Source organism: Neoarius graeffei, chromosome 12, assembly GCF_027579695.1.
Source record: "Neoarius graeffei isolate fNeoGra1 chromosome 12, fNeoGra1.pri, whole genome shotgun sequence".
Classification (NCBI taxonomy): Eukaryota; Metazoa; Chordata; class Actinopteri; order Siluriformes; family Ariidae; genus Neoarius; species Neoarius graeffei.
Window position 1 is genome coordinate 25,600,597 of NC_083580.1, and position 20,330 is coordinate 25,620,926.

General features: G+C 40.9%; 1 protein-coding gene across 4 annotated transcripts in view; it reads right to left on the reverse strand.

Annotated features, from left to right (window-relative positions):
• The window catches only part of ap3b1a (adaptor related protein complex 3 subunit beta 1a), a 286,193-nt gene that overhangs the window by 46,524 nt on the left and 219,339 nt on the right, over positions 1-20,330 (reverse strand). For all 4 annotated transcript variants that reach the window (XM_060935722.1, XM_060935721.1, XM_060935724.1 and 1 more), the window contains one exon: positions 13,964-14,048. In XM_060935722.1, the coding sequence (XP_060791705.1) occupies positions 13,964-14,048 (85 nt within the window). The remainder of the gene's footprint in view (positions 1-13,963; positions 14,049-20,330) is intronic.

The window sequence follows — 20,330 nt, forward strand, 5'->3', positions numbered from 1 at the left end:
GAAATTGCGAAGATGTTGAAACGTGATCACCGAACAATCAAGCGTTTCATTGCAAATAGTCAACAGGGTCGAAAGAAGCGTGCGGGGGAAAAAAAGGCGCAAAATAATTGCACATGATCTGCGGAAAATCAAGCGTGAAGCTAACAAGCAGCCATTAGCATCCAGTTCTGCCATATTCCAGAGTTGCAACATTCCTGGAGTGTCAAAGAGTACAAGGTGTGCAATACTGAGGGACATGGCCAAGGTAAGGAAGGCTGAAAAACGACCACCACTGAGTAAGGCACACAAGATAAAACGTCAAGACTGGGCCAAGAAATATCTTAAGACTGATTTTTCTAAGGTGCTGTGGTCTGATGAGATGAGAGTGACTCTTGATGGGCCAGATGAATGGGCCTGTGGCTGGATCAGTAATGGGCACAGAGCTCCACTCCGACTCAGACGCCAGCAAGGTGGAGGTGGAGTACTGCTATGGGCTGGTATCATCAAAGACGAGCTTGTTGGACCTTTTCGAGTTGAGGATGGACTCAAACTCAACTCCCAGACCTACTGCCAGTTCCTGGAAGAAACCTTCTTCAAGCAGTGGTATAGGAAAAAGTCAGCATCTTTCAAGAAGAACATGATTTTCATGCAGGATAACGCTCCATCTCATGCGTCCAAATACTCCACTGCGTGGCTAGCCAGTAAAGGTCTGAAAGGTGAAAAAAATAATGACATGGCCCCCTTGTTCACCTGACCTAAAACCCATAGAGAACCTGTGGTCCATTATAAAACGTGAGGTCTACAAAGAGGGAAAACAGTACACCTCTCTGAACAGCGTCTGGGAGGCCGTGGTTGCTGCTGCACACAATGTTGGTCGTGAACAGATAAAGAAATTGACAATCTATGGATGGAAGGCTTTTGAGTGTCCTCATGAAGAAGGGTGGCTATATTGGTCACTGATTTGTTTTTGTTTTGTGTTTGAATGTCAGATATGTTTATTTGCAAATCTGGAGTTGTCATATCAGTGTACCTGGTGAAAAATAAGTGAAATGGCTACATATTTGGTTTTTATTAAGTTGTCTAATAATTCTGCACAGTGAAAGTTACCTGAACACATACATATTCTCCTAAAATGGCCAAAACTAAAAACACCCCACTCTAACTTCCATACATATTCAGCTTTGATATTTATGAGTCTTTGTTTGATTGAGAACATAGTTGTTGTTCAATAATAAAACTAATCCTCAAAAATACAACTTGCCTAATAATTCTGCACTCCGTGTATGTATATATATATATATATATATATATATATATATATATATATATATATATATATATATATACACATACACACACAGAGATAGGTCCATATATATTTGGACACTGACAAATTTTTTTTTTAACCTGTTTACTGAAACATATTCAAGTTATAGTTATATAATGGACATGGACAAAGTCCAGACTTTCAGCTTTCATTTGAGGGTATCCATATTAAAACTGGATGAAGGGTTTAGGAGTTTCAGCTCCTTAACATGTGCCACCCTGTTTTGAAAGGGACCAAAAGTAATTGGACAGTTGACTCAAAGGCTATTTCATGGACAGGTGTGGGCAATTCCTTCGTTATGTCATTCTCAATTAAGCAGATAAAAGACCTGGAGTTGATTTGAGGTGTGGTGCTTGCATTTGGAAGATTTTGCTGTGAAGAAAACATGCGGTCAAAGGAGCTTTCCATGCAGGTAAAACAAGCCATCCTTATGCTGCGAAAACAGAAAAAAAAAAACATCGAGAAATTGCTACAATATTAAGAGTGGCAAAATCTACAGTTTGGTACATCCTGAGAAAGAAAGAAAGCACTGGTGAACTCATCAATGCAAAAAGACCTGGATGCCCACAGAAGACAACAGTGGTGGATGATCACAGAATAATTTCCATGGTGAAGAGAAACCCCTTCACAACAGCCAACCAAGTGAACAACACTCTCCAGGAGGTAGGCGTATCAATATCCAAATCTACCATAAAGAGAAGACTGCATGAAAGTAAATACAGAGGGTTTACTGCACGGTGTAAGCCACTCATAAGCCTCAAGAATAAAAAGGCTAGATTGGACAACATCTAAAGCCAGCACAGTTCTGGAAGAACATTCTTTGGACAGATGAAACCAAGATCAACCTCTACCAGAATGATGTAAAAAGAAAAAAAGTATGGCAAAGGTGTGGTACAGCTCATGATCCAAAGCATACCACATCATCTGTAAAACACGGCGGAGGCAGTGTGATGGCTTGGGCATGTATGGCTGCCAGTGGCACTGGGTCACTAGTATTTATTGATGATGTGACACAGGACAGAAGCAGCCGGATTAATTCTGAGGTATTCAGAGACATACTGTGCGCTCAAATCCAGCCAAACTGATTGGTCGGCGTTTCATAATACAGATGGACAACGACCCAAAACAAAGCCAAAGCAACCCGAGTTTATTAAAGCAAAGAAGTGGAATATTCTTGAATGGCCAAGTCAGTCACCTGATCTCAACCCAATTGAGCATGCATTTCACTTGTTAAAAGACTAAACTTCAGACAAAAAGGCCCACAAACAAACAGCAACTGAAAACCGCTGCAGTAAAGGCCTGGCAGAGCATTAAAAAAGAGGAAACACAGTGTCTGGTGATGTCCATGAGTTCAAGACTTCAGGCAGTCATTGCCAACAAAGGGTTTTCAACCAAGTATTAGAAATGAACATTTTATTTACAATTATTTAATTTGTCCAATTAATTTTGAGCCGGCGGCACGGTGGTGTAGTGGTTAGCACTGTCGCCTCACAGCAAGAAGGTCCAGGTTCAAGCCCCGTGGCCGGCGAGGGCCTTTCTGTGCGGAGTTTTCATGTTCTCCCCATGTCCGCGTGGGTTTCCTCCGGGTGCTCCAGTTTCCCCCACAGTCCAAAAACATGCAGGTTAGGTTAACTGGTGACTCTAAATAGACCGTAGGTGTGAATGTGAATGGTTGTTTGTGTCTATGTGTCAGCCCTGTGATGACCTGGCGACTTGTCCAGGGTGTACCACGCCTCTCGCCCGTAGTCAGCTGGGATAGGCTCCAGCTTGCCTGCGACCCTGTAGAACAGGATAAAGTGGCTAGAGATAATGAGATGAGATATATACACACACACATATATATATATATATATATATATATATATATATATATATATATATATATATATATATACACACACACACGTATAATATACATATATAAGCCATAATCATCAAAATTAAAACAAAAAAGGCTTTAAATATTTCACTTTACATGTAATGAATATAGAATATATGAAAGTTTACCTTTGAATTAGATTATGAAAAAAGGAACTTTTTCATGGTATTCTAATTTTTTGAGATGCACTAGTGTGCATACATATATATATATATATATATATATATATATATATATATATATATATATATATACACACACACACACACACACACATACATATATATATATATATATACACATATACACACACACAAAAATACACACACACACACGTACGTGTATGGCTTCCTCTAGAAAAACTGTAAAGAGTAGTGCCCTCCCATATCAAGCAAAATTAATGGTGATGCAACATGGCACGAGTTGCTGAAAATACTGATCTTTAAATTTTGGCAAGAGTGCAGATGACTAAATACATAATACCTCAAGACTGAAGTGATAAAATGATCAACTGCGAGCTACTGCTCACTTGTGTATACCCTCACTCTTGCTTATATCAGAATGCAAACAATTGAAGGAATAGGAGACTTTTGAATGTTGACTTCAACAAATAATTAATTCTGAAACAAATAAGTAAAGAGCAGGTATTTCAAATAGTATCCTGGTAAACTGTCATTTTGAAATAGCATTTTGCTTCTTGAAATAGCGTCAAAATCCACCATGTGTTTCATCAATACATTCAGTCGGTGAACAGGAAGTTGATGTGCAACAGACCTGAAAACGGTACACAACCCCAAGTGGCTATCATTTGTGGTTGCTGAGAAAAAAGGTGTTTCGGACAGACAGAGATAAACCAGTATTCACACCCCCCCCCCCCCCCCTTCAGAGCGGGGGTATCATAATGAAAAAACATCAGAAGATCTGCCCCTTGGCAAAATGTGGTCAGCAACATGCAGCAAACTGACCGTCACAGTCTCACAACTACGGTCTGCCACTGTTGCAGAGTTGTTTTCTGCAGTTTCCTTTGCGAAAAACTCCATAATTAAGCTACAACCTGTCTGTGTTTTGCTCACTTGTACCCAGTTTGAAGGCTCCACCATTTTTGCATTAGTTACCTATGAATATTCACTGCGCATCATTGCTCATCTAATCAAAGCAGGATACCGCACACACAGCCAATCAGCACAGAGTATCCTTCTCTGACATTAGCTATAAACTTAGGTCAAGTTCAGGGCCATGGGCTTGCATGGACTGTATTGATTACCTGCTCAAAGGCTACAAAACACCTGCATAGTTTTTCTAGCTTTATACTGTAGGCAGGAATGGCGTTAGGATTTTTTGTTCTGGGTAACAAACAAACAAAACAAACAAACAAACAAACAAACAAAAACAGAGAGCCATGCAGTCACAGTGTGCAGCCACAATCTTGCCATTTTTTTCCACTGACAATCTGAGTTGTTAAAGGTTTTTCAGTCAGTCAGTCTTTGCGTGTGCATATTCTATTCCAGGTTGAAGAGGACTTTCAGTGATGTCACAGATTTTTGTTCATCACACAGTATCTGCCATACTGCCGAAATAAACAAAGATACAGCTGCAACAGTTAATGAAAAATCGAGACAACCGCAGTCAGTACAATCTCTGAAATGATGAAAAAAAATTACTTTATACCAGCAGATTGCATTACATCCAAAAGCTGAAACATGCAGGCATCAAAGATCCATATAATTTACCCACAAATGTATTTATTTATTCTGCACATTGCTCTCTCTCTGTGCACACGCGTGTGTATATGCGTGCATGTTCACTGTTTCAGATGGGTTAAATGCAAAGGAGGAATTTTGCTGTGCTTGAGTTTACATTAGACAAGAGAAAAAAAAAAGTTTGTTCTTAATTTACCCACAAATGTATTTATTCCACTTGAAGTGTTCAGCAAACCAGCTACCTGATTTGGGACACTACAACATCCTGAGTTATTTAGGATTTGGACTTCTAAATACACCGGAGATGCTAAAGGCAGACAAAAGTACAGATGTCTACCAATATTTCAAGGCAGGTTTCATGCTGTTATGTTGTGGGGAATTCCCGATAAAGAAAAATACCTTATTATGACAAAGGTAAACTCAAATCTGGATTTATCACCATAATAAACAAGCCAGGACAGAGAGCTGACATTATGGTGTTTAGCCTCGTCTACATTATCAGTACATAAACATACTGCTAGTTGAGCCAAGCATTAGATCTAATAAAAGAAATCACATCCAAAGCCCACATCCAGATATCTGCAGTTGCCATGACATCATGTAAAAGCGACCATGATGCTGTGACCTTTTCATTCTGTTAACTTTTGCCTTGTTTGTTAAACATCATCTTACAGATTTGCTAAAGCAATTGGGAAAAATTCAAGTAGGAACCCTGCGTCCCGGGATGCATTAAAATTCTGAACATCCATTTTGGCATTTCTGTGCATGGATTTCTGCATTAACACAATCCCTGGTAGGTCTAAATTGTAAGTGTGGCAGTTTAATAGGTAGCAGCATGTCACTAGGAGCATCAGTCAATAAATTAGGCGTAGCGGGGCCACCACACTATGATGCTTTAGGGAAAACCCTGATTTATTTTATATATATAAAATATATATTTTTAATATATATATAATATATATAAAAATGAGAGAACAGAAACTGGTCTCTTCATTTGGGACATTATGGCCAAAAAAATAATTTTCTAATTTTTTTTTTTTTTGCATGCAGAAAATGGAGTTACAACGGTGAACAAATATTTTGCATGATGTTTTATTACGGTTATGATTATTCTGTGAGCACACCAATCCTTACCTGTATAAAGTTACAACTTAAAATACAATTAGTGATAACTAAACTTTTCAGTGGACTACAACCTTTTTAAGGGAATGCGATGTCAACCATTTATCATGTCCGAGATCAAACTGCCATTTTTCCACAAATTTGCAGAATTTTTGCCAAATTCTGAATAGAGTATTCACAATGATTTAGTTTTATCTGTATTATTTCTTTCATCATTTTATTTCAAATTAAAACCAACATCACCATTCAAAACCATATAGTTTACTGACTGAGTATATTTAGTGGGGTACCCCCACAGTACCCAGTTTCTGAGACAGACCCATATATGAGACAGATGCTATTTTTATCCTCAGACAGCTACAAGAAAAGTATTTGGCCGAGCAAAAACATTTGTACTTAGCATTTGTAGACCTTGAAATGGTGTTTGATAGGGTTCCCCGAAGAGTGCTGTGATGGGCAATGCGGGTGGTTGGGATGCCTGAATGGATTGTCAAACTGGTACAAGCCATGTACAGTGGTGCAAAGAGTCGGGTGCAGGTCAACAACTCACTCAGTGAGGAGTTCGAGGTGAAGGTTGGGGTCCATCAAGGATCTGTTTTGAGCCCCCTGTTGTTTATAATTGTGTTAGAGGCCTTATCAAGAGAGTTTCGGTTTGGTTGTTCTTGGGAGATGCAAACTAGAGGTTGTCAATAGCTTCGTATACCTTGGTGATGGCATCTGCCCAGGTTGTGAACTGGCAACGATTATCAGAACTCGTTCTGCTTGGGGAAAGTTTAGAGAGCTGCTGCCATTGTTAACCTGCAAAGCTGTCTCACTTCATATCCGTGGTCAACTATACAGCAGTTGTGTGCATAGCACCATGTTATACAGTTCTGAATGTTGGGCACTCCAAAGAGATGACCAAAAACGGCTTGAACGTAAAGAAAGAGCCATGCTTTTATGGATGTGCAATGTCCAAAGAGGAACATGAATTAGCACGTCTTCTCTTCTGCGGATGCTGAACCTCTGTCGCCTTGACAGTGTCTTTAGATGCAATCGTCTCCATTGGTTTGGACACGTCCAACGCAGTAATTCTTGGATCAATTCTTGGATCAATCAATTCTTCAGCTATAAGCTGAAGGAGCAAACAACCGTGGCAGACCTCGAAAAAGTGGGAAAGAACCTGTCCGTGCTGACTTGAAGCTATGGAATATCGCAAAGGAGGCAACTCAAGACCATGCTGAATGGAGAGCTCTGCTGAAGACTGCTAGTAATACACACGTCTGATGTGTCAACTGACTCGAAACGGATAGTGAGTGAGGGAGATGGGTGGGGTGGTGCGAAGATATTAAGTTTATCTTCTTGTGTTTAAAATATTTTCACCACTTAAAGATAACTTCATATTACAAAGTTGCACGAAGATCTCTCTCACACACACGTATATAGAAATTTTCTATCCACATTTACTGGATGTGAGCAATCATGCGCTCTGATTAGCTACTCTACTACTAGGCTATCAGCTCATATACTATGAGGAGGAAAAAAAAAAAACAGCGGAGCATGTTGCTGAACCAACCAAGGATGAAATAAAAACTACTTGAAAATAAACCCCCCAAAATTATTCAAGTATTTAAAACGTGCCTCGTCAGCTATCAGCTCATGTACGACTCAATTTCAATTTGCATAGATATTCACCCCCTTTTGCATGAAAACCCCTAAATAAGAGCTGGTCCAACCAAATAACTTGGTCACAATTAGTTGATTAAGAGCCACCTGTGTGCAATCAAAGTGTCACGTGATCCGTCACATGTTGTCTGTGTAAAATCCACCTGTTCTGGAAGGACCCTGACTCTGCAACACTACTAAGCAAGCAACATGAAAACCAAGGAGCGCTCCAAACATGTCAAAGTTTTGGAGAAGTATAGATCAGGGTTAGGTTATAATAAAAAATAAATAAATAAAAAAATAAAAATAAAAATAATAATAATAATAATCCCAAACTTTGTATATCCCACAGAGCACCATTCCATTATAACAAAAAGAATATGGCACCACTACAAACCTGACAAGAGAAGGCCGCCCACCAAACCTCACAGACTGGGCAAGGAGGAGTGCATTAATCAGAGATGCAACAAAGACACCAAAGATAACACTGAAAGAGCTGCAAAGATGGGAGTATCTGTCCACAGGACCACTTTAAGCCATACACTCCACAGAGTGGGGCTTTACGGAAGTGTGGCCAGGAAAAAAAATAATAATAATAGCAGCTTAAGAACACACATTTCAATTCTGCCCAACAGCATGCGTCAGGCTCCCCCAAACACATGGAAGACACTCTGGTCAAATGAGACTAAAATTGATCTTTCTGGCCATTATGGGAAATGCCATGGGTGGCGCAAACCCAACACCCTGAGAACACCATTGCTACAGTGAAGCATGGTGGTGGCAGCATCATGCTGTGGGGATATTTTTCATCTGTAGGGACAGGAAAGCTGGTCAGGATTGAAGAAAAGATGGACGGCACTAAATACATGGCAATTCTGGAGGAAAACCTGTTTGAGTTGGCCAGAGGTTTGAGACTGGGATGAAGGTTCACATTCCAGCAGGACAATGACCCTAAACATAATGGTAAAGCTACACTGGAGCAGTTTAAAGGGAAACATTTAAATGTCTTGGAATGGCCTAATCAAAGCCCAGACCTCAATCCAATTGAGAATCTGTGGCATAACTTGAAGGAGTTGGAGCAGTTTTGCCTTGAGGAATGGGCAAAAATCCCAGTGGCTAGATGTGTCAAGCTAACAGAGACATACCCTAAGAGACTTGCAGCTGTAACTGCAGCCAAAGGTGGCTCTACAAAGCATTGACACTTTTTTTGGGGGGGGTGGGGGGGGGGTGGAGATACCTATTGTAGGGACAGCGGCCATGCCCGTAGCCATAGCAACCATCTCCACCCCTTTCACGACCAGTTTGGAACACACCTCGATGCCATGTTCTATCTCCGCCCCTTTCTCTGACTCTCTGTAACGGTGTTGGATACAGAGGATACCGGATACCAGGTACAGTGATGTCACGACTGCTTTAAATCAGTGAGGGAAACAAAATCTCCCTCTCTCTCTCTGGCCATGGATGTCTTCTCTGGTGGACTCCACGCGTGAAAGAGAGAAGCCGATGCATTTGGTGCTACAGGACGACAGAGAACAAAGAACCAGCTATTGATACCGGACTTTAGCCAAAGTTCAATGTGCTTGAGCTTCGCAGAGTTGTAATAATAATTGAACCGGTTATAGTTACTGCAGCCTATGCAGTACTTCAAAAAAGGGAAAGGAGGTGACCAGCTCCCTCTGCCCCTTTTCTTCAATGGCGACGAAATCATAAGCAAGACTCTTTCTAGATTATTGGGCGCCCAATGAGATGCCGAGGGTCTCCAGCTCTGCGTTCTGATCTTGGATCAGAAGGCTCACTTCAGTACCGTCTTCTCCCGGATAACAGAAGGCACATTTCCAATCGCTAATAAGTAAGGCTGGCATCTGGGCAAAGTTTGTTAGTTTACTTGTAGCTAGTTAAACGTGAACAGTGTTTATTTGAATTAATTTATGATTTTAAATGTACACATTTTGAGTCACATGAAAGTCTGTCTTAGACCGTGTGTTGTTGGTTTACTTTGTTTACTATCTGTTTAGCTAGACTGTGCATGCTCTCTCTCTCTCGCTTTTTAACTGAGGCTAGTTCAAACTCCAGATTCCTGTGTCTTAATTTTCGCACAGGGAAGGGGGGGGGGCGCAAGCAGGAGAGATATTGCACTTTATATTCCACATTGTCCGGTATTGCTTATTGTTAGGCTAGGCTACTGGCTCCTTCCCGTCCTCTGTCCTCCTGTTACCCCTCCTCCCCCCCAGAGAAGAGTTGTACAGTCTGATGGCATGAGGGACAAAGGAGTTTTTGAGTCTGTTCGTCCTGCACTTGGGAAGGAGCATTCTGTCACTGAACAGGCTCCTCTGGTTGCTGATGACTGTGTGCAGAGGGTGACTGGCATCGTCCATGATGCTCAATAGTTTTTCCATAGACCTCTTCTCTGCCACAGTCACCAGAGTGTCTAGCTTCATGCCGACCACCTGATCAGTTTGTCCAGCCTGGATGTGTCCTTCTTGGATCTGCTGCCCCCCCAGCACACCACGATGTAAAACAGGACACTGGCGACCACAGACTGATCGAACATCCACAGGAGTTTCCTGCAGATGTTAAAGGACCGCAGCCTCCTTAGGAAGTATAGCCTGCTCTGTCCCTTCCTGTACAAGTGATTGGTGTTGCAAGTCCAGTCCAGCTTGCTGTCCAGCCATATATTGTTGCTATATCTGATCAGTATTAGTTTGCCAAGTCCTGAAAGCTATTTCAATAAATAGTATCTTTAGAATAAACCATGTCCTGTTTACTGTTACAATATTCACTGAAGTGCCAACCTCTGCCAAGAACTCTAATTGTCTTCACCCATTTTGTTAATGAATTTATGAGACTGATACCTTTTCACATGAGACTGATTTGATTGATTTTAATACTTTAGCTATAAACTATTAGATACACTAATGATTAATTAATTTATGAGACTGATTTGGTAAGCCCAGTGCACCTACACTATGCACACACCAGATTTCTGTTTTTTCATCTTAATTATTGTTTGGGTCACAATAAATTTTTTCACCTTTAAAGGAACAGTCCACCATACTTCCATAATGAAATATGTTCTTTTCTGAATTGAGACGAGCTGATCCGTACCTCTCCGAGCTTTGCGCGACCTCCCAGTCAGTCAGACGCGCTGTCACTCCTGTTTACTCCTGTTAGCAATGTAGCTAGGCTCAGTATGGCCAACGGTATTTTTTGGGGCTGTAGTTAGATGCGACCAAACTCTTCCACGTTTTTCCTGTTTACATAGGTTTATATGACCAGTGACATGAAACAAAGTTCAGTTACACAAATTGAAACGTGGCGATTTTCTATGCTATGGAAAGTCCGCACTATAATGACAGGCGTACTAACACCTTCTGCGCGCTTCGACAGCGCACTGATACCTTCACTCCTGAGTCCAATGTGCTGTATGAAATCTGGAACAGCCTGCTTTTAGTTGTTTAACTGACAAAATATTACAATAATACACATGCAAGGTGGACATGCATAATGTTAAAGACTTGGTCTTTGCTTTCATACAAAATTAAAATGAATACAACTTGTGTATAAAATGCCTTGATGAAAAATCACCATCAGTGCTGGTCAGCACTTGTCCATGCATGCTGCAGAAACCCTTGGGGTACATAATATAACCCCAGGAGATGATAACTGAGTACTGAAAGGTACAAGAGACATTAACATGCACACAGAGACACATTTTATAGTATAATTTATAACCAAGTACCACTGTACTTAAGAGACACATACATATTACTGGAAAAAGCTGCCCCACTCATTGCTCCACAAGAATTTCTACCACTGGCTGTAAGACCATACTTTATTTTATCTGGTTTTACTTTGGTTTGTTAGTTGTAGCCACCCTCCAAAAGCACTTATGCCGCTTTTCCACTACAAACGCGGCTGAGCCGTGCCGTGCTGAGTCGAGCTGAGCGGGGCTGTTGGAGTTGCATTTCGACTACAACCGTGCTGGCTGGAAGTGGGTGGACACATTGGGTGGAGTTAGCGAAAGTGGGTGGACGTCACGTGATGTCGTTAAGCAGCGCAAACAGTGACACCAGTGACAGTGGCGGAACAAGTCAGAGCCGGGCCGGGGGCGGGGCAAATGACCGGGCCCTTTCTTAAAGCTTATCATAACATCATTTTAGGCTACAAAATGTCCGCAACTGCGGTGTTTACCAATTTCAACACTACTGGGTGCAACTATGTTATTTAGTACATCAAGTCCTTCAAACGAACATGTAACTCAGAAACAAAAAACATTAGGATACTGTACATGGCTCATAATAAAACATCAATAGCCTATACTGCGCACATTATTTGAAGGGCATACGAATGAGCGCTCAGAGGTTGCAACGGTGACAGGAAGAGTCAGAAATAAAAGGAGGGCGGTGCAAACCTCACTGAATGCACTGTGTTTACCAATTTCAACACTACGGGGTGCAACTATGTTATTTTGTACATTAAGTCCTTCAAACGAACATGTAACTCAGAAACAAAAAAAACATTAGGCGACATACTGTACATGGCTCATAATAAAACATCAATAGCCTACTGCGCGCATTATTTGAAGGGCATACGACGAGCCTTGCGCTCCGCGAACTCGTCCACGATGCTCTGTATGTCACTGATTCAGTGATCTTTTAAGCGGTAGTCTCACGACCCGAATAGTAAACAATAAACATGGAGGACATGGAGTCGTTAGTGTTGCTGGTCTTGGTGCTGTGGCTTGTTGTCACTGACAACGCGGACAGATACTGGCAAGAGCGTATAGATGAGGCGAGGCGCATAAGGCTTCAGAAATTCTCGTAATTCGTAATTATTCTTCTTCCGGGTTTGCGGTGTTTACAGATCCCAGCGCGCTCGCGGGGCGTGTGTGGGCATGTGAGGACACTCCTCCTCACCAATCAGTGCACAGGGGAGTGTCTGCTCACGCCCCCAGACTCACTCGGCACGGTTTGGCTCGCTTCAGCCCCACTCCAAAACGGTGCGAGTTTTAGGGGCTAAGCAGGGCTGAAACAAGCTGAGTCGTGCTGGTTTTTGGTAGTCGAAACGCGAGCCGTGTCGGGCTGAAGTGAGCTGAAGCGAGCTGAAAAAGGGTAGTGGAAAAGGGCCATTAGTCAAAATGTCAGTTATTAAGCAGGCATTTGTCTAGATTTCATTCCATCCCTGAATATTTTTTTTCCAATCAGAGGTAGTCAAATTTTTGGTATTTTACTGCCTGTCTTCTATATAAATTCTACCCAATGTCCATGATGGCTTGACCTTTTTAAACACATTTTGGTGAGCTGTTGCTTAAAATCATTTTGATACAAAAAAAAATTTTCATCTGAAAGCACATTTAAAAACCTTTACTAAAGGCACTAAGGTATTTAATAATAAATATACCCATACTTTTCATGAATTTTATCAATAGAGCACAGATTTAAGTTATGATGCAGTGTTAAGTTGAATCCATATCATATACGTTACAAAAGCAATATCGATATTTCTGAAGTGAACACAACCACTATGGCTTTAAGAAATCTGTGGAATAGTGGCATTTGAGAACCGATACATGGGTCTTGCATTCCCTTCACAAAATATGAAACTTTTTTGGACCAATGCAATACAATCTTGCTATTTTTATTGTAGCAACATTTGTATACATTAATTCTAGCATTATGCTTTACAAAATTCATTATTAGGCAAATATAGAACTTTTGTGCTGTATTCTACATCAGCGTTTCTCAACCTTTTCCCCCCCCAGTTGCGATAGGGTTGCAGAGGTAACGATTTATAATGGCAACTAGCATGTTCCTGCCGCTCTCTCTCTGAGTGAGTGAGTGAGCACACATGCGAGTGAGTGTGAGTTCAATCTGATAATGACATGCTTTCATTATTATAACTAACAGAGTGTGGAAGTGTGCATGTCTATGCTGATATACAGAGAACACATTTGAATATGCTGAGGCTGCTGGAGACAAATGAGAATTACTTGAAATACATTCTCTCTTTCCTTTTTTGCTCACCAGTGTTTTTGTAAGATGATGATATTAAATATAAAACTGGGAATCTCTGAATCCGTATTTGTAGACAAGCTATTACTCCCAGACAATTCCATTTCACAATAATAGTACTTCCAGTTGACAGGGCATAACTAGGGCAGAAGTTTCATGAACTGACAACATGCATCTGAACAAAAACTGAGACAATGCCACATTTAAAGTCACTGAGTCTTCAGTACAGCCCACTGTACTGCCAATATTTTTGGCCTCATACTGTCTTTAAAATTAGTGGCAGAGGAAGAAGAGCTCTTACCACAACTGGAAACTGGCTGCCTGGGTTGAGTCATTAAAATCCACCCCAACTGAAACAGTTACTGATGCCTCCAGCTCCAAACACTCTAAGAAAGGGACAGAAAAAGAAGGGGAAAAAAGTATAGAAACTTTACCTTTAAAAGCATTTGGTTGCCTATGAAGTATGCTCCAGTTCATTGCTGTATGAGCTTTTTAGATTTTGTTGTGGTGTGTGTAATCTGATCTTTCTGCTTTGAGGCTCACCACTGGCTCATTAGATTTTGTTGTGTGTGTGTGTAATCTAATCTTCCTGCTTTGAGGCTCACCACTGGCTTAAACCACAAGATAAACTCTGGTAAAAACTTCTCGATTGTTGACTGTCAGAGATGCACCAACCTCCTGAATTTTACTCTTGATCAGTTGTTTTGCATAGTCTTCTAGGTCTTTTGATGGTCCTGAGCTCATCAGTGCAGTCTCTCTTTTTAACAATGTACTACATATTAAATTTGGCTACATCTAAAGTTTTTGCCATCTCTGATAGGTTTGTTTTGCTTTTCCATCTTAATGATGGTTTGCTTCACTGGCAGTGACTGCTCTCTTGACCTCGCATTGAGCGTTACAGACATGGACAAATTTACTGGTACCCGTCCACAAAAAAAAAAAACTCCATAATTTTCTCTGATATAACTTGAAACTGACAAAATTGACATCCATCATTGTTTATTCCAGTATTTAAAAGGTGCTGACTGCAAAGTTGAATTCTGGACAAAATGTTCCATTTCTATTGCTGTTGGAGTCTCAAGATGTTTCGCTGCTGCACACACTGCATATCCTATGCTTAAATGTTTTGTTGAGATAAAACGCATCCCGCATTTTACGATTCCAGAGATTGCCAAAACAAGTGAGCAACAATATCACTTGTCCACCATGGGGGGTGTTTCACCTACTTTTAATCAAAACAAGTCAGCATGGGCAAACATGGCAGACTCTGCTCTCCCGCCAGCTAAAAGCCAGCAGAAAAGAAAAGGAAAGCCTGCCTAGTGAGTGCAACTGCAAGATAGAGCAAGGTTAGATGACATGTCATCTTTCTGGACAGATAACTAAACCATTCTAGCTAGTGTTTAGCTATCTTAGCCTTAGAATGCATGGGCTCAACTTCACGGTAGCGAGTATGGAGTTATACACCAAATCTTATGATCTTACAGAGAAAGAAATAACACAAAAGCAGTAACAGAAAAAGATATATTAGTCTTTTGTCTCACAGATACAGGTAGTCGTCGACTTAGGACTGTTTGGTTACGACTGACTGGTCGTAAACCGATCTGGTCGTAAGTCGGCCCATGTTAAATGAACGTAAGTATATTGTGATGTGTAATGATATTGTAATCATCTTAAAGTCTTATTTTATCAACATTTTCTTATTTCATTACCTTGGCTTATTATTTGGTTTAAGTCAAACACTGCATACTCAGGGGTGAAAGTAACTTTTATTTCTTGCCGGTATTATTATTTTGAGCCATAGTACGCGCGCGCAGCACATGCCGAAAAATACACCTAATTATTTATTATTGTCTACGTATCAAGCATTCACTAGGACTTCTGATCACTCAGTAGTACTAGTATAGTACTTTATCACACTATCACGCTCTTTATCACACTATCACGCTCTCAGTTTTTGATTATAAATAAATTGCAAACATCATTTCAACAACACAATCATTTTAATTAAATTTTTTTTTAGCTGAACAGTTGAAAACTAACTTTTCATTTTGGACATTGGACACAGAACAGTGTAACAGAACAGAAAAGTGAAAGTTACTTTGATTACCAGCTGCGCACGTTATAGCACAAGATCTGGTTAAGCCGTATGCACGCTGTAGCTCGCTCGTTGTTTGTCCAGCGAAACACTGCACACATAATAGAAGAGGCTGGATGTAGTGTTGCCAGATTGGGCGGTTTTAAGTGCATTTTGGCGGGTTTTGAACATATTTTGGGCTGGAAACCGTCAGCAGTATCTGGCAACACTGGCTGGATGCTGGGCACTGCCGGGAGCTGGGGTGGAAACTGTTGTAAGCTCAGCTAGCTCAGCTGGGAAACACTTGCCAGTCATAACCAGATGGTCGTAAATTCGATCGGTCGTAAGTCGACAACGACCTGTATATTCACGAATGTCAACCACAAATTACATACCTGCAACTTAAAACTCTGAGGTCAATGCAGAGTCACAATGTTTTCCGCGCATCACCATCTTGGTGTGATGCGGTTCCATAGATAGGCTAATTAGTTAAAGCTCCTCGCGTTTGGCCATTTCCTTTGGGCCAGACTGTTTACCTCAAGAGGTAGGAAAATGGTTCCAAAATGGAGAAAAGCAACCCTCAGCACCTCAAAACAATTACATCACGCCCACATGACATTCTTGCAAGACACAGGAAAATGCCATGCACAATATAAAAAATTTGAAAATTTCAGCTGGCTTTGCAGTCAGCACCTTTAAGAATCAGACTTTGCTTTTAATTTTTTATTCAACAGAATATTTTAAATAATAAGAAATGAAAAATGGCATGGGACCCTTAACCTAATATTTTGTTGCACAACCTATAGAAGCAATAACTGCAAACAAGGGATTCCTGTAACTCAATGAGACTTCTCCACCTTTGCTATCTCTGGTCCATGTTCAATGTGGTGCACATGATGCCAAACAGCAGAGTAACTTCTCCATTTAAATAGACTGAATGACTGACCACAAGGCTGGCATGTGCGAACTATTTAAAAAATATATATACACATGTTTGAAATGTCACTATAACCCAATTATTTATAATCTTCGAGAGGTACCAACAAATCTGTCCAGGCCATTTTAGAATTTTTGCAGAATAAGCAATAAATTCTCTTCACACCTTTTTGTTTTGCTCCATGACATACCAAAAGGCATGCAAGTATACATGAGAAAATTGCTTTTAATTTCATCACTTTTCAGGTGGAATAAAGCATCGTTTCAATAAGTCGTAAGGGTACCAACAAATTTGTCCACGTCTAACATCACCAGATTCCATATACAAATGCCAGACCTGAAAATCACCTCTAAACATTTTATTTGCTTACTTGCAAGTGAAACAATGAGGGAATAACATGCCAATTGTCCAATTACTTATCACTTAAAAATGGGGGACCACATATAAGTGCTATAATTCCATTACTGCTCATGTGATTTGTCTGTAACCACCATCAAATTGAAAGTATGCATTTTCAGCTCATTCATTGTATAATTTCAACTACAACACACTATGGTAGACTGCTAAAATAACACTGTCAATGACAAACTATTTGTGGACATGCCTGTATTTGTAACAGAACAGGGAACTTAGCCTGCTCATTCCCCCCCGCCATGGAAATACTTGATAAAGTATCCATGATATACCATGTATTTTCTCTATTTATTGGAAACATGCGCTTCTGGATCATGTTTAGATATGGCTTCTTCTTTGAACTATAGAGTTTTAGCTGGCAACGGCAGATGGCACGGTGAATTGTGTTCACAGATAATGTTCTCTGGAAATATTCCTGAGCCCATTTTGTGATTTCCAATACAGAAGCATGCCTGTATGTTACAGTGCATGGATTAAAGCAAAAAAAAAAAAAAATCATCTGACTGAAAAAAAAAAAAAGCTCCATGTCGTTGGCCCCTACCACGTCAGCGATGCGTCAAATTTTAAACGGCGTGTTGTCCATTATCCCCTAGGCCCCTACTTATAGTACATTTACATAATTTTAACAATGACTAAAGCTAAGGCAAGACTTGACCATTGTCATTACTGGCTATTCATGATGAAACATCAAGTTTTCAGCGCAAAGTGCAAATTTATTTCAACAGTACTTTAGTAATGCACAGCAGTGGTTAAGAGAAAAGTGCAACTGCAGTCGAACTTGAACCATGCTTTCAAAAGAGTGGAACAGAAATAAAAATAAGAAAATCTGTTGAAATAAAGCCAGGAAACAAGAAAAGTTCACTTTTTCTGCTTCTTCGCAGTGAAGCCAAAGGCATCTAGTTTGGCAACACCTGATGCCTGTTTTTGTTTCTTTTTCCTTGGCACAGCAGCAGGAGCTTGCCATTATCGCCCATTTCATTTCGCCAAGCCCATCTCCACTTACACTTTACGATTTTGTCGATGTCTGACACATCTGTGCCTTCATTTAAAAGAAGCGCGTCCATGCTGGCAAAACCGAAAGTAATTTGACGCGCTCTAGTGATGATAATCGAAGGGCCTATGTCCGGTGAAATATGGCCTTATACGCAGTACTCTAGTTGGGGGGGGAGGCATCCCCCTTCTGAAATAAAAATCTCAAGTCATCCCCCTTATAAAACGGCCATCCCCCCATCACATCCCTTGTGCCATTTTACCAATTAAATGTGGAAATTAGCCTACTATTATTTTAACAAATATTACTACCATTTCAACATTAGAGGCTTTGCGCAGTGATAGCCTACACGTAGCCGGATAAAAAAGACGCATATTTATTTATTCGGTTGCACCTCTCATTCACATCTATACGGAGGTTTCAGTCACTGAAAACAGCTACTTTTGCAAACTCTGGGCAGAGTGGAGATTTCTGAAAACTCCATCTTCAGACACTCGTGTAAATCGGGAAAACGAAGCAACAGTGGGCGAGAGGGCGCGCGCGAATATAATGAGTCAGAGGTGTGAATCTTTCACCGAATGCCAATTGTCCTGGTTCTTCATGAAATCGCACACGCACGCACAAATTCATTAGGCTAACTTTCAAATAACTGTTCTTGTGCACTTGCGACACCAGAGCCACTTTCCTGAATTTTGAGCTTTGGAGTATTCGCTTCTTTATCTATTTAATCAATGAATTTGTCACATATATTAAATTACTAATGTAAACCATTAGTAGCCTATTTAAGCAATCGCTGTTTTCTCCACTGTTTTCCGACCTTTTGTGCTTAGTGAATGAGACACTTCATTACACTCACTGACCGACTTCCAATTCCGGACTTTTTTGAAAATGTAAAATATAGGCCTACATATAGATGGGTTTTTTGGCACTTAATTCGCATTGGTCCTTCACTATTAATTTTTGAGACTGACGAGACACTAAATACTGTGGAATTATTTTCTCCTTACTATGAAGTTTGGCATCTTAAACAAGCGTTGGGAAATCTTGCAGCCCGACTCTGCAGCCTCCAATGTTTAAGCGAACTGCTGAAACCATAATGTTTAAAGATTAAACCGTAGGCTAATCAAACCAAAGAAAAAAACAGCCTTTCCAGAACATTGTCTGCCGAAGCCTGTTTAACCTACAAAAGGCTTAATAGCATAGATCTTGCTGCGGCTTCAACAGGGCTGTTTAGATTTTTCACCTGATCGCCTTTCAATAGGCAAACATTATTATTATTACAACAATAGGCCTAGTATTAGTAGTAGGCAAGTAGTTGCCTAGTAATAGGACAGCCAGATATTTTCATCAGTGGAGCCGCCATTAAAAGGAAACTGATGCGGAGCGCCGCGGCTCGCCTCGGGGTGAATCGCATCCCGAGGCGCGGGGTTGGCCCACCCTGGCAACGCTGGTTCGTTGGGGAGAGGGCAGAGGTCGCTGGCTGCCAAGTTTGGAGAGGCTGGGACCTCCCCTGGCTGAGTTACAAGCGTGCAAAGTCGGGCTGGAGCTGCCGATAGAAACGAAACTCAAGCTGAGCACTGCGGCTCGCTGCCTACGCCGAGCCTCCCCGGGACTAGACAGTAGCGGAGGCTGTATTTATTTATTTATGCCTATCTAGCGCAACAACTTATTCCTTTACATATACTCAAACATAGCACAAGAAAGGATTCAACAACAGGCAATCACAGCAGCTTGGTGAAGTTATAAATCACATCGGTGTCAGACCTATGGGCCTACCCCCCCCCCCCCTTTTTTTCCTCGGATCTGCATCACTCTCATTATTGACCTTTAGCGCTCCCAGTTGACGGAAATCCATCGTAGCGACGGAAAACTTTAATCCATGTGCAGTGCTGTCTAAGGGCCTGAAGATCACGGGCACCCAGTATGGTTTTCCAGCCTTGACCCTTACACACAGATTCTTCCAGATTCTCTGAATCTTTTGATGATATTATGCACTGTAGATGATATGTTCAAACTCTTTGCAATTTTACACTGTCGAACTCCTTTCTGATATTGCTCCACTATTTGTCGGCGCAGAATTAGGGGGATTGGTGATCCTCTTCCCATCTTTACTTCTGAGAGCCGCTGCCACTCCAAGATGCTCTTTTTTTATACCCAGTCATGTTAATGACCTATTGCCAATTGACCTAATGAGTTGCAATTTGGTCCTCCGGCTGTTCCTTTTTTGTACCTTTAACTTTTCCAGCCTCTTA